Genomic DNA, 14590 nt, shown 5'->3' with positions numbered 1-14590 from the left:
CTTCAAATTAAAGTTCTTGTGTTGCACTAGTATGGTGTGCGCTCTTCTTTTATGTTTTACTTTACTGTACACCATTAGAGATTAATGGAGACTGCCATTGCTGATCCCTCCTTCTAGGAATCTCACTTCTCTGGCTGTCAAGCTGATGCTAAAGTTTCAGAGCTGTGATAACGAATTTTAATTTTTTTTGATGCACATTCACAGCATGAGTGTTTTATAACCCAAAAGTGTTATAGCCAGACACAGCCAGGCAACTAGCATTTTTCATAAGGACACCAGTAATCTTGGTTTCCATTAATGTCCCATCACTGAACACTGATGCATTAGTGACCAGTGGCAAGTAATGAACCCCTTTGTGCTGCATTAGTGGCAGTGGCACAATCAGAGTTAATTAACCCCTTTATGCTCCAGCATACATGGGTTCATAAACACTGCCACTGCCACTAATGTATCAGTGATCAGTGGCAGTACATTAACCCTCTCCATGCTGCATATTACAAATAGCATTGTAAATTAATCACTTCAGCTCTGGAAGATTTACCCCCTTTATGACCAGGCCATTTTTTGTGATACGGCACTGCGTTCCTTTAACTGACTATTACGCAGTCATGCGACACTGTACCCAAATAAAATGTACCGGTATGTCCTTTTTTTTCCCACAAATAGCTCTTTCTTTTGGTGGTGTTTGATCACCTCAGCAGTTTTTCTTTTTTGCTCTATAAGCAAAAAAAGACTGACAATTTAAAAAAAAAAACAATATTTTTTCGTCTCTGCTATAAAACATATCCAATAAACAAATGTAAAACATCAAATTTCTTCATCAGTTTAGGCCAATATATATTCTGCTACATATTTTTGGTTAAAAAAATCCCAATAAGCGTATATTGATTGGTTTGCGCAAAATTTATAATGTCTACAAACTATGGGATAGATTTATGGCATTTTTATTTATTTATTTTTTTACTAGTAATGGCGGCAATCAGGGATCTTTAGTGGGACTCACATTGCAGCGGATGGGTCGGACACTAAGTGACACTTTTTTGGGAACCAGTGACATTATTACAGTGATCAGTGCCAAAAATATACACTGTCACTGTATAAATGTGACTGGTAGGGATGGGGTTAAAATCAGGGGCAATCAAAGGGTTTAGTGTGTCCCTAGGGGGTGCTTTCTTACTGTGTGAGGGATGGACTCACTGGCCGAAGAGAGAAGTTCCTGCTTCGCAGGAACACAAGATCTCACTGTTCATGCTTGACAGGACAGCGATCTGCCTTGTTTATATTGGAAGACCGTCGTCCTGTCTCTCTGGGGAGCTATTGCGGATGGCCGCTGATTAGCGCCCCCACTGGCTATTGCACGGAATGACGTACTGGTACAGTAGAGCCGCCTGCCGCAGTATATGTACCAGTAAATTTCACTGTTATATACATAAATATATGTTATATGTAAATCTATTCGTTTAGTGTTTACTATTGTCATTAGCTTTGATTGGCCCTGTCTGTACCATGTGATCACTGTGACCAATCACAGAGATTAAGACAATAGTATACAATGAATGGCATGAATAGATGCCATTAATTGTGTACAATTATCATGTGATCTGCTGTGACTGGTCCCAACGATCACAAAGTACTGGCAGTAGCCCAGTACACTGATCTGTCAGACAGACAGATCATGCCACAGTGCAACCTGTGGGGCGCATGCGAGGCATGTTCTGGGGAGGTGGGGGTCGGGAGGAGGCAGGGAAAAGGGAGAGTGGGAGGGGGTCCAAGTCACGGCACCATGGGCCTCTGGGTTCTACTTGCCCCCTGGGCCACTAGTTGCCAGTCCTCCCCTGCACGTGCAGAGGAGGACTGGCAACAGGGGAGGACTCCGCTTCCTAAAAATTCCCCCCCTCCACTCCTCTGTAGTTCATGCAGCCTCTGTAAAATGTGTGACACGGCAGTGCCTACTCACAGGATATAGTGAGTATGTGTCACTGAATTCAACAAAGAAAAGGCGTAGGGATCTTCACAAAGTACATTTATAAACTTTAAAATTATTCAGAGTACTTGAAGGTCAGAGATGATTGCAATACAATGTGGAAATTAGTTTATGATTTTATGTTTTGACCAGATACACTTCTAATTTCAATATGTTTTTATTGGATTTTTAAAACATAGTATCTACAGGCTCATAAACAATGCGCCCAAATGGCGACTAGACAATCAACTCTGTTAAGGCACAGTGTAAGGTTTCAAAATGCACTGCAAAGTAGTTTCTAGACATAAAATAACATTAAAGCGGAGTTCCACTTGTTTTTTTATTTTATTAAAAGTCAGCAGCTACAAAAAGTGTAGATGCTGACTTTTAATAAACAGACAATCGTCCCACGTTCCAGCGATGCGGCCGCCCGGAGTCTCGCTCCTCTCCCCCTCCTCTCCTTGGGGCCATCACAGCAACTGTGGGCTACCGGCCGTGACAGCTTAGGGCTTTATGGCCGAGCGTGCACTGCGCATGCACGAGTCGCACTGCGCTTTGCTATTGGCCAGGCAATCTTCTAGGACTTTCTGTCCCACTAAAAAGAAGGTAAAGGTACACCCCCTGCCCCCCAAAAAAATGACATGCCAATTGTGGCATGTCAGGGGGTGAGGAGTGCGTAAAGCGGAAGTTTCACTTTTGAGTGGAACTCTGCTTTAACAGTAAGAAAATAACATACTAGGTATGAACAAAAGAAAGGGTGAAGGTAAGTAAGTAATTAAGTATGTCACAGTTCGTATATTTGGCAGTGTTTATATATGAAAGAAATTGATATCATATATATCAGGGTGGGGTCCAACATCGGGTAGCAAATTATATAGATTTGGATCTATCATACCAGTTTTTCTATGGTTCCCATGCCAAGTTTTTGGCTGAGGCAAACATCAATTTGTAGGTGGCGTGGGTTTGACGACCATAGATATACTTTTAACCACTTGACCTCCGAAAGGTTTTAGCCCCTTCATGACCAGGCCATTTTTGCAACTCTGTACCCAAATAACATTTTTTGCACACAAATAGAGCTTTTGTTTTGTGGTATTTGATCGCCGTTGGGTTTTTATTTTTGATTATATAAGCAAAAAAAGTCAGAAAATTTGGGGAAGAAATTATATTTTCTACTGCCTGTTATAAAAAAAGATCCAGTAAAACCAAGTTTCGTCATAAATTTAGGCCAAAATGTATTCTGCTACATGTCGTTGGTAAAAAAAAAAAAAAAAAAATCACAATAAGTGTATCTTAATTGGTTCATGTGAAAGTTATAGAATCTACAAATTATGGCATATGTACTGGAATTTATGCAGCTATAAACGCTATACTATAATGGCGGTGATCAGCTACTTATGGTGGGACTGTGATAGGGTGGCCGGCAATGTTGCACTAAAAGAATCAATCTGGGAGGGTCACTAACTGAAACTGACATCGCTAGGGACACTAATACAGTGATCAGTGATAATATTGTACATTGACACTGTACTAATGACATTGGCTGGGAAGGCGTTAACACTTAGGGACAATCAAGGGGTTAACTGTGTACCCAACAATGTGTGCTCAGCCAGAAGTTTGCCCTCTCACCTCCTTTCCTCGCAGCAGCCCATTCACTGCTGTGCAGTAGGGAACGTAGGGGGCTTTATAAATAAGTGGTTAAGCTGCTGTTTTACTGCCCCCCCCCCCCATCTGCCCACCTTAAGCTACAAGGCATCCAAACAGGGTGGTGCTTTGCTTCTCAGCTGTGGCAAAATTGATACCCCATAAGGTATTCGGCAGGCAGCACTGCCATCAAACATGACCTATTCATGTGAATAGCGCTGCTTCTCAGCCATTCCTGCAATTGAATGTAAAGCAGGTGGTTGTGGCATGGTAGTGTGCGTTTTTCAGAGTTAAAATGAGCAATAGCAAGGTGATAGCAATAGCAATATCACCTCCCAGCTGCTTGTCAACAGCCCTCTGAAAAGTGAGTTGATTTTCAGAAGGGTGACAAGGGCTGCCACAAGTGGGAAGGAGCCCTTAGTAAATAAAACTGTTCAAGAGAGACAAAAAATAGTAGGTGGGGATATATTACAGAAATCTGGACCGCTACAGTGTTCAATATAATTTGCAGCCATCTAGTGGAAGAAATACAGTTACAAAATGGTAAACATAAAATTTGATACAACTAAAAATAGAAACTATTCTGATACAATAGAAACTAATTGATACAAATAAAAATAAATAAGAATTATACAATTCTTTTACCTAATGAAAACTGCTATGCAATATGCTAGAGAAAAGAAAATCATATGTCAACCCACTAATGCCAACAAGGTTTGTAGCTTGCATCAATTAAAGTGTTGTCATACTCCTCATGAGCATGTTATTTTCAGGAGGTCCTGCCGTCTTCTCATCATACATTTTCTTGTATACTGTCTATGTGTGAATTAGGGTCCATTCACACCAGATGCGCTGGCATGCGTTGATCAGTGCACACCAGCGCATATACATTGTAAAATCAAAGTATTTCAATCAATGAAGTTCACATTAAAACATGCCCTACTTTTTTTTTTTTCTTATACTAAGCCTGGGTTCCCACCTGTACGGTGCGGAACATGGATAGGAATCACACTGCGTTCCTATTCAAATCACATGCGATTCTTTGCAGTGCGATTTGAGCCCATGTATTTTGTATGGACTCAATTGCCGCTGCACAAGAAGGGTGCAGGCAACTTTTTTTTTGCCGCACACCCATGCAATCTGATTCTTGCAATTGCAACGTGTTTTGCATGCTGCTTTGGGGTGTCATTAATTTAACATTGACACCGGGAAAATGAAAAGTTAATCACTGCTAAGCCACATACGTATAAATCATTTGAACAAGAGATAAAAGGAACTACTAGGTCAGACTTTGAAGGCAGATTGGACCAACGAGATTAGTTTAAAAAAATCACATTTTATTTACACATAAAGGTAGAAGAAAAACATACAAACATACACAATATATTAAATGCTAAAAAAAAGCATGTATACATAGTCAGCCAAAAACACGGCCAGTATGTGTAAAGTGACCACAGAAAAGGGTCACATATACCCAGATGATGTTCAATGATCACAGGTGTGTGCGCCCCTGTGTGTCTACGCGTTTTGCTGGTTTGCTTCCTCAGGACACACATAAGGGGGGGTATAGAAACAGGTCTCACTGGCCTAGATGTATGAAAATGCCTGCATAAAAAATCTCCCTGGGTGGGAACCGGAGCAACAAAGAATAGCTGAGCAAGTTTTAGTCCCAATTTATCAGAAAGTTGCTATTCTAGGGGAAAAATAAAGCCATATAGAGCAAACAGCATAAGGAGTAGAATTAAAAGAATAGCTGTATTGACACCAGTGGCAGATCACATGAACAGAGTGCGATTTCAGCCCTGGTTCACATTGGTGCCATTTGACATCGGCTGCAAAGCATTTGCATTTGCGGCGCCGCACCGATTTCAAAAAGTAGTTTCTGTACTACTTTTTGCGATTTCGGGGTGCGATTTTCATTGACATCTGTGCAAAAACCCCACAGATGTCTGTGAAATCGCAGCCGAAATCGAGACTGACATGCGGGAGTGAAATCCTGCAAGTTCAGCTGAACTCGCACGGCTTCAATAACCCCAGCTCAGTGTGACCCAGGGCTCAAGGCAGTGCAGGAAACACTCAAGATTGTCTAAGTTTCCCGCACCAAATAGATGTGAACTGGCGCTTAAATGCACTAAATCGCTTAAATCGCAATGTGCATATACACAAAGTCAAAACAGTCAGTTGGTGTTTCCTTTACAAATAAGGCCTCATGCACGGTAGGTTTTGCCATCTCTCCTAGACGCCTTTCATCCTAGCAGCAAAAAACGGTTGATGGTTTTAGACGTGTGTAACGCGTTTAGGCGTGTCAAGCACTTGGGCGTTAATTCATTTCATTTGCGAAAATAATAAATGAATTCATGCTCAAGCACTAAACATCTGGTATTAGATGCATTTACACACATCAAGCATTTTTTTCAGCCAAAACATTGCTGCTCCTGGATGCACTGGCTCTGGGGTTTTTTCCTGCCTCTAAATGCCCCGCCACTAAACTCCTCGGCATGAACACATAGGCTAACATATAGGGGCATTTATGGGCAGAAAAAAAAAGCCAGACACTCAAAGAACAGCCATGTTAAAAACATCCAGTGTGCAAGAGGCCTAAAGCTCAGTGAAAATTATAAAGAAATGTAATAAATAAATACATTGCAGCGCATTTTTAAAAAACACTGAAGTGCAGCATGCGAATGCATGTCTGTGCATGTGCGTTTACAAGACACATTGCATGGTGACTGGCTCCTATTCCTCTTGTATTGAACTGTGTTGTAATGTTTTTTTGTAAAGCGCTGCACAAACTAAAAAAATAACATGGGGCAGCACAGTGGCGAAGTGGTTAGCACTATGGTCATCAGTTCCAATCCCTACCACAGTACTACCTGACTACAGATTGCATGTTCTCCCTCTGCCTGTGTGAGTTTCCTCCGGGTACTCTGGTTTCCTCCCACACTCCAAAGACATGCTGGTAGGTTATTTGGATCCTGAATAAACAGGCCCTAATATATGTATGAATGTGAATAAGGGACCTTAGATTGTAAGCTCCTTAAGGGCAGGGATGGATGTGAATGTACAATATATATGTAAAGCGCTGCGTATAAATGATAGCTCTATATCCAGTTAACAATCGCCTTATTGTAGCTTAGCTACAGGCTGTCCACTCTATGCAGAATCACGAATATATACAAGATTCTGCACTCCTGGGTAGGGGGCGCATGCGCTGCCGGGCCGCTTACTCACAGCAGAAGCCAATCAGTGGGCGGCTACCAATGGATGACCGCTGGCACCCGCTGATTGGCGAGGAGTCACACTGGATGGAGCTCTGCTTTTGTCAACAATACAGAGCTCTGTCCTGTCAGCAGGGTTGTGCTGGGTTGTTTCTCTGCAAAGCGGGGAATAAAATCTAGCACATCCCTTAGCAAAAGCACCACTGTGTACACAAAAACACAGGTTAAGCACACATTTAACCCTTTGATCACCCTCGATTTTAACCCCTTCCCAGCTAGTCTCATTAGTACAGTGACAGTGTATATTTTTTAGCACTGATCACTGTATTAGTGTCACTGATTCCCACAAAGTGTCAGATTGGCCCCTGCAATATCGCAGTCTGATATAAGTCGCTGATCACTGCCATTACTAGTATAAAAAAAAAATTCCAATATATATACCATAGTTTATAGACGCTATAACTTTTGCGCAAAATAATCAATATACACTTATTGGGATTTTATAACCACTTTACTTCCTTCATGACCAGGCCATTTTTTGCGATACAGCACTGTGTTGCTTTAACTGACAATTGCGCGGTCGTGCGACACTGTACCCAAATAAAATTGATGTCTCTTCTTTCTCACAAATAGAGCTTTCTTTCGGTGGTATTTGATCACCTCTGCGTTTTTTCTTTTTTACGCTATAAACAAAAAAAAAACGACAATTTTGAAAAAAAATATATATATATATTTTTTACTTTCTGCTATAAAAAAAAAATTTTTTTTTAAAAAGTTAAAAAAATCGAATGTCTTCATCAATTTAGGCCAATATGTATTCTGCTACATATTTTTGGTAAACAAAAATCCCAATAAGCGTATATTGATTGGTTTGCACAAAAGTTATACCATCTACAAAATAGGGGATAGATTCTTTCTTGATGTATTGTCAAATGACGTCTGCAGATGGGATCTCCCATCCTGGGCGGGCGTCATATGACGTCTTCTGCTTCCCGTCGGTATAGGGGGCACACGCGCTCTGCATCACTGAGGAGCCGATGCGCATGCCCGGCGACCATGATGTCCGCCGGGCACCCGCGATCGCTCGTGACAGAGCAGGAACGTGGATCTGAGTGTGTAAGCACACAAATCCATGTTCTGTCAGGGGAGAGGAGGCCAATCGTGTACTCCTAGTATATAGGAACACCGATCGGTCTCCTCCTCCAGTCAGTCCCATCCCACACAGTTAGAACACACAGTGAGGGAACACATTTTACCACTTGATCGACCCTAGTTTTAACCCCTTCCCTGCCAGTGACATTTATACAGTAATCGGTGGCTATTTATAGCACTGATCGCTGTATAAATGTCAATGGTTTCAAAAAAGTGTCCGATGTGTCCGCCGCAATGTCGCAGTCCCGCTAAAAGTTGCAGATCGCCAGCCATGATTAGTTAAAAAAAAAATAATGATAATAAAAATGCCATAAATCAATAACCTATTTTGTAGGCGCTATAACTTTTGCGCAAACCAATCAATATACGTTTATTGCGTTTCTTTTTTTTTTTACCAAAAATATGTAGAATAAATATCAGCCTAAACTGAGGAAAAAAATGATTTTATTTTTTTTTTAAATTGGGAAATTTATTATAGCAAAAAGTAAAAAATATTGTTTTTTTTCAAAATTGTCGCTCTTTTTTTGTTTATAGCGCAAAAAATAAAAACTGCAGAGGTGATCAAATACCACCAAAAGAAAGCTCTATTTGTGGGGAAAACACGTCAATTCTGTTTGGGTACAGCATCGCACGACTGCACAATTGTCAGTTAAAGCGACGTAGTGCTGTATTGCAAAAAATGGAACGGTCAGAAAGTGGGTAAATTCTTCCGTTGCTGAAGTGGTTAAATAAAAATATCTAGCAAAATACATATTGGCCTAAATTGATGAAGACATTTGATTTTTTTTTTTCCATTTTTTATTGGGTATGCTTTATAGCAGAAAGTAAAAAATATTTTTTTTCTTCAAAATTGATGGTTTTCTTTTTTCCCTGTACTGTCAGAGGAGAGAAGACAGATCATGTGTTTCTATAAAGTAGAAACAGCGATCCGTCATCTCTCCTAGTTAGTCCCATCCCCCAAGTTAGAACACACACATAGGGAACACAGTTAACCCCCCTAGTGTTAACCCCTTCCCTGCCAGTGACATTTACATTGTAATCAGTGCATATATATATAGCACTGATTGCTCTGTAAATGTCAATGGTCCCAAAAATGTGTCAAGTGTCCAACCTGTCCGCTGCAATACCGCTAAAAATTGCAGATCACCACCATTACTAGTAAAAAAAAATTAATAATAATAAAAATGGCATATAAATGGCATAAATCTTTCCCATAGTTTGTAGACGCTATAACTTTTGCGCAAACCAATCAATATACGCTTACTGTTTTTTTTTTACCAAAAATACGTAGAATACACATTGGCCTAAACTGAGGAAAAAATGAGATATTTATTATAGCATAAAGTAAAAGTGCATTTTTTTTCAAAATTGTCGCTCTTTTGTTTATGGTGCAAAAAATAAAAACCGCAGAGGTGATCAAATACCATCAAAAGAAAGCTCTATTTGTGACAGTAATTTCATTTGGGTACAACGTCGCACGACCACGCAATTGTCAGTTAAAGTAACGCAGTGCTGTATCGCAAAAAATGGCCTGGTCATGAATAAGGGGGTGGGCGGGGGTAAATCCTCCAGGGGTCAAGTGAATAGAAGTAAATAATATAGCAATGAATGCACTTGAGGAGTACGTTTTATTTTGTCCTAAAATCATCTCCCTACAGCTCAGACTGCACAGATAAAGTATGATAAAAACAAAGCTCCAAGGTCCCTGATAAAGCCGGTACAGCTGCAGTAGAACATCACTCCCGAGTCCCGCCGCTCCATTCATTCTAATACGATGATCACATGATCACAGCCATCAACCGTCTGTCACTGTTATAACCCAACAGGAGGAGCTGTGCCACAACGGATGCCAACCACAGCTCGCCGCTCTTCGTCGTCAGCAGAGGGGAGCGGCTGATCCTGCGTTCTTATTGGTGGTTGGGTGAAGAGGCTGTATTGGTTGTGTGGGCGGGAATACAGGCGGTAAGGAAGTGTTGTCCCCGGTTACCTGTATACAGCTGTCGGGTCACGCTGTATTCATCGGTGTCCGGGCTTAGCACACAGGTATGTGATGTGAGGACGGCTCCTCTGATGATTACATACACTTTATTACATGGCTCACTGTTATCAGGAGTTCTCTCTTGTAATTGTCTTCTATTTCTATGTATAGGTCATAGTACTGGCCTAGGGAGCACCTCCAGGAGCAGCCAATGGCTCATCGCCTGACTAAAGAGGAGCTGGACGAGCAGTTTGAACAGTTTCTGAAAGAGGTAACAAGGACTGCTTTCTATTGGATAGAATGTGACAAAAGAATCATCCAATCAGGATATTCTGCATAGATCACTGCAAGGGCTCCTAAAATACAAATGTGTCCGGCTCACACCATATTGCTGTGTTAAAGTAGTTCTATACCCTTTTAGCACGTTTTTACCTACAGGTAAGCCTATAATAAGACTTGCCAGTAGGTAAAATGAATATCTCCTAAATCTGTATGGTTTAGGAGATATTCACCTTGCATGCAGACTCTGATGTCAGAGGTGCATACGCTGTGAAGGTCCGGTGGATGCTGACGGAAAATCAGAGCTCCTTCCTGGAAATTAGACTCCTGCGCACATCTGCGGCTCTGACCACGCACAGTTCCTCTCTGTACTCCCCCATCTATTCCCCTCTGTAACCCCCTCCATCAAACACACACACCAGTTCCTCTCTGTACACGTACGCACACACCAGTTCCTCTCTGTACACGTACGCACACACCAGTCCCTCTCTGTACATGTACGCACACACCAGTCCCTCTCTGTACACGTACGCACACACCAGTCCCTCTCTGTACACGTACGCACACACCAGTCCCTCTCTGTACACGTACGCACACACCAGTCCCTCTCTGTACACGTACGCACACACCAGTCCCTCTCTGTACACGTACGCACACACCAGTCCCTCTCTGTACAAACACGTAGGAACATAGGATGCATTAAGGTGAAAAAACACAAGGGTTTACAACCCCTTTAACCCATTTAACCCCTTCCTGCCTACGCTATAGCCAAAAGACGGCTACATCGTGGACTTCCAAATCCAGGAGGGCGTCTATGGATGTGCTCGCGTGTCGGGCTCTGTGATCGCCGAGTCCTGACCCTCACAGGTCAGGGTAAAGGGCCAATCGCAGCACCCCTTTACCACATGATCAGTTTCAGCCAATGGACAGCTGCTCATATGATGCAAACAGAAGCCTGTTATCGGCTCTTTTTTTTTTTTTTTTTTTTTCGTGAGGAGAAAAGAGGAAAGCAATAACCAGCTTCTGTTAGAGGGACATCGGGTTCCACTTTGCTGACCAGTGTTGCTAATCAGTGCCCATCAGTACTGCTAATCAGTGTCACTTATTAGTGCCACCCATCAATGCAGCCTCATCAGTACCCATCAGTGCAGCCTCAGCGCACATCAGTGAAGGAGAAAAATTACCTGTTTGCAAAATTTTACAATAAACTATGAAGAATTGTGTTTTGGGGTTTTTTTTTTTTTTTTTTTTTTTTTTTACCCAGTAGTGATTACATACCACTATTAAAAAAAAAAAAAAGCTCTATTTGTGTGAAAAAAAAATGCTAAAAATGTCATATGGGTACAGTGTTGTATGACCGCGCAAGTGCCATTTAAAGTGTGACAGTGCTAAAAACTGTCTTGGGAAGGAATGGGGTAAAAGTGCCCAGTAGGCAAGTGGTTAACTGGCAATTGCCCGGTTCTGTGATGCTGTACCCAAATAAATAGCATAAGCATATTTTGATTGGTTTGCACAAAAGTTATAGCGTCTACAAACTATGGGATATATTTATTTTTATTTTTTACTAGTAATGGCGATCAGCGACTTAGTGGACCTGCGATATTGGAGCGGACAAATCAGACACTAAGTGACACTTCTTGGGAACCAGTGACACTAATACAATGGTCAGTGCTGAAAATATGCACTGTCACTGTACTAATGACACTGGCTGGGAAGGAGTTAAACAGGGGCGATAAAAGGGGTTAGCTGTGTGCCTGGCCAATTTTTTACTGTAGTGGTGGAGGTGCTTTTACTAGGGGAAGGCATGGATCCATGTCTCTGCTTTGCAGGAACACAGGATCCATGCCTTCCTTACTGACAGAACGGCAATCTGCCTTGTTTACATAGACAGACTGCCGTTCTGCCTGTGTACCAAATCATCAGCGGGTGTTGGCAGACATCGAGTCCAGAATCACAGCGGGAGCGAGCCACCGGCAACACGCACTTGTGCCTGCTACCAGGATTGTGTGTATATGTATGTGTGTATGTGTGATCCTGTGCTGCACGTCCGCCCTGTAGCAGTAAAACTGCTATAGGGTGATCGGCAACTGGTTAAAATGGGATAACAATGGTAATAACACAAGTTGGCATACAAAGTGAGTAACAGTAAGGACTAGGCATAAGATGACATTTGGCATCCAGATTAGCATAAACAGTAGCAAGGCCACCTCAAGTACAGTAGTGAGCTGTAGTCAAGTTTAATCTACTAAGTGCTGGAACTCTACTGCGAGAGTGCATTTATGGCATCGATGCTAGTCCTAGACCGACTGGGTATGCACTGTCCAAAAAAAAGGAGGATGGTAGCGGAGGGGGCAGGGGAACAAGTATGCATATAGAATTATTACGGAAGGGGTGGTCCTTTTAAAATGTTCTTCTGCCGGCTATCGTTGGGGCCCTTTAAGAGTATATTTGGACTTAACGACAGTCCTGGTTAACCTGCATGCAGTATAGGTACGGTAGTCTCGGCATAGGTGCAGAGTAGATGTGATTTCAGATGCGGTAAAGGTGCAGTCTAGGTTTGAAATAAGTTCGGTATAGATTGGGTGCACTTGGTGTCCTGATCTCAGTGGCTCATTCTTTTCTAGCAGTGTCAGTAATAGGCGGCTAGTCCTCTCACCAGTTCCCAGGATGTTGCTGTGACCTCTCGCTGTACAAGGGGTCCTGCTCATCCTCGCCCTAAAAGCTTCCAGTGGGAAGCGGTGGGTGAGTGGACACTCCAGCCTCTCTGTGGCAGCAGTGCAGGATTTGTTATATAGGCATTGCTGCCCTGCCCCTGGGTGTCCTTACTCTCAGGCTCAGATCTCCGCTGCTATGGTCTCCAGCTGGCAGATAAACATCCAGTCAGAGGTTCTCTCCCTCTGACTCCTGCGGTGCTAAGAGGAAGAACTTTCTCAGGCAGTTTGATAAAAACCCTCTCTCCACTGCTCTACTCCTTATAGTGTAGCTGTAGCCATTATATGGCTGCCGTCTCAAACTACAATTCCTAGAATTCTCAGTGCTCTGAAAAGAAGCCTATGGTCTTGCTTGGCTTTAGCTCTCCCCCTGCTGGCCAGAGGAGAAGGGTGTAGCATAACATGAGTATCTCAGTAGAGGGAGAGAAGGATAAATGTTGTCTTCTCCTTATTGCTGTAGTCCAGCATCTAGCTACATGTGTAATTTTAACAATGCATTGCTCTAACACATGCACATTAGGGATGAGCTCGGATGTGTTCAGGCATGAGTCTAAACCAGGCTGACTGGTAAGTTGAGCTCGGAATTTTCTCCCCTCACCTTCCAGGACAGCTACTTGAGAGATGATCGGCTCCACCCTCTACAGGAAACTCAAATCAGATAGAATTTAAAAGGCCCCTCCCTTTCCTCTGACCCTCAGTTGTTTTGTGTTTCCAGACCCTCCAGGAGCACCAACACGTTTGTTCTTTTCTTATGGTCTGGTAACTGTGGTTGGTGGACACCCCTTCTCTGGTTTCATCCAGGACTAGTTGTGGCCAAGTCCTGGATGATGGTCTGTACCAGAAGGGTTTCCTATTTCTAAGGGTTACTTGCCTTTGTAAATGGTGGCAACTCCCTTCCTTTCCCCAGTGCTGCTGTGTGGAACTGTGTCCTCCTAAATGCTTCATTCCGGTGTACCAAGATGGTGTCAGGAGGACTTCCGGTGATGCAGCAAGATGGTGTCGGAACCGGAAGTCACATGACGCACTTCCGGATGCCGAATTTTTATAAGGAGCATGGTGTGGAGACACTGAGGACATGCTGCAGGGGAGTGGGCTGCTAAAAACGCCATTCTAGGCGCAGTTTTTGCGGTACAGCAGCAGTCTTCTCTGCGACCGTTCTCCGCTTGCTTCATGGAGCCTAAGGACAGGTCTGAGGATGGAACGTCCGCTCGTATTGAACCAGCGGCAGCATCCGGGTCCCATACTGCCCCCAAGGTAAGCCCTGGTCTGTGGATAGCTACAGCAAGGGACTTCTTTTGTATGGATCCTTCTTATTCATGGCCCTTGTTTCTGCTCTCTTCTAGGCCAAACCGGTGAAGAGGAAATGTGGGAACTGTAGAGCCAGGCTCTCTGATAGTTATAAAAAGCTATTTTGTGAGGATTGTATCCCACCCAGAGCTAGTTCAGAGTCTTCCTCCTTTAGGGAGTTAATGACTTCGATGAAGGCGGTAGTGGCCTCTTTTCGGTCACTGAATGACAGGGTTACTAGTATAGGCCCTTCCTCCTCTAGACCCATAGCTCAAGATCCTTCAACCTCTGCCAAGTCCCTTCCCTTATTAGTATCTGAGACTATCAGTTCATGCAATACCTCTGAACTGGAGGAAGG

At 42.8% G+C, this 14590-nt stretch overlaps 1 protein-coding gene across 1 annotated transcript in view; it reads left to right on the top strand.

Annotated features, from left to right (window-relative positions):
- The first annotated feature begins 9909 nt into the window (after positions 1 to 9909).
- Positions 9910 to 14590, top strand: part of CEP162 (centrosomal protein 162) — a 205699-nt gene continuing 201018 nt past the window's right edge. The window contains exons 1-2 of the mRNA XM_073626889.1: positions 9910 to 10020; positions 10127 to 10226. Coding sequence (XP_073482990.1) covers positions 10167 to 10226 — 60 coding nt within the window. The 5' untranslated portion in view covers positions 9910 to 10020; positions 10127 to 10166. The remainder of the gene's footprint in view (positions 10021 to 10126; positions 10227 to 14590) is intronic.

This window comes from Aquarana catesbeiana, linkage group LG04 (assembly GCF_042186555.1).
Source record: "Aquarana catesbeiana isolate 2022-GZ linkage group LG04, ASM4218655v1, whole genome shotgun sequence".
NCBI classification, from domain to species: Eukaryota; Metazoa; Chordata; class Amphibia; order Anura; family Ranidae; genus Aquarana; species Aquarana catesbeiana.
The sequence above is the reverse complement of the archived record's forward strand: the minus strand, read 5'-3'. Positions and strand labels throughout refer to the sequence as shown.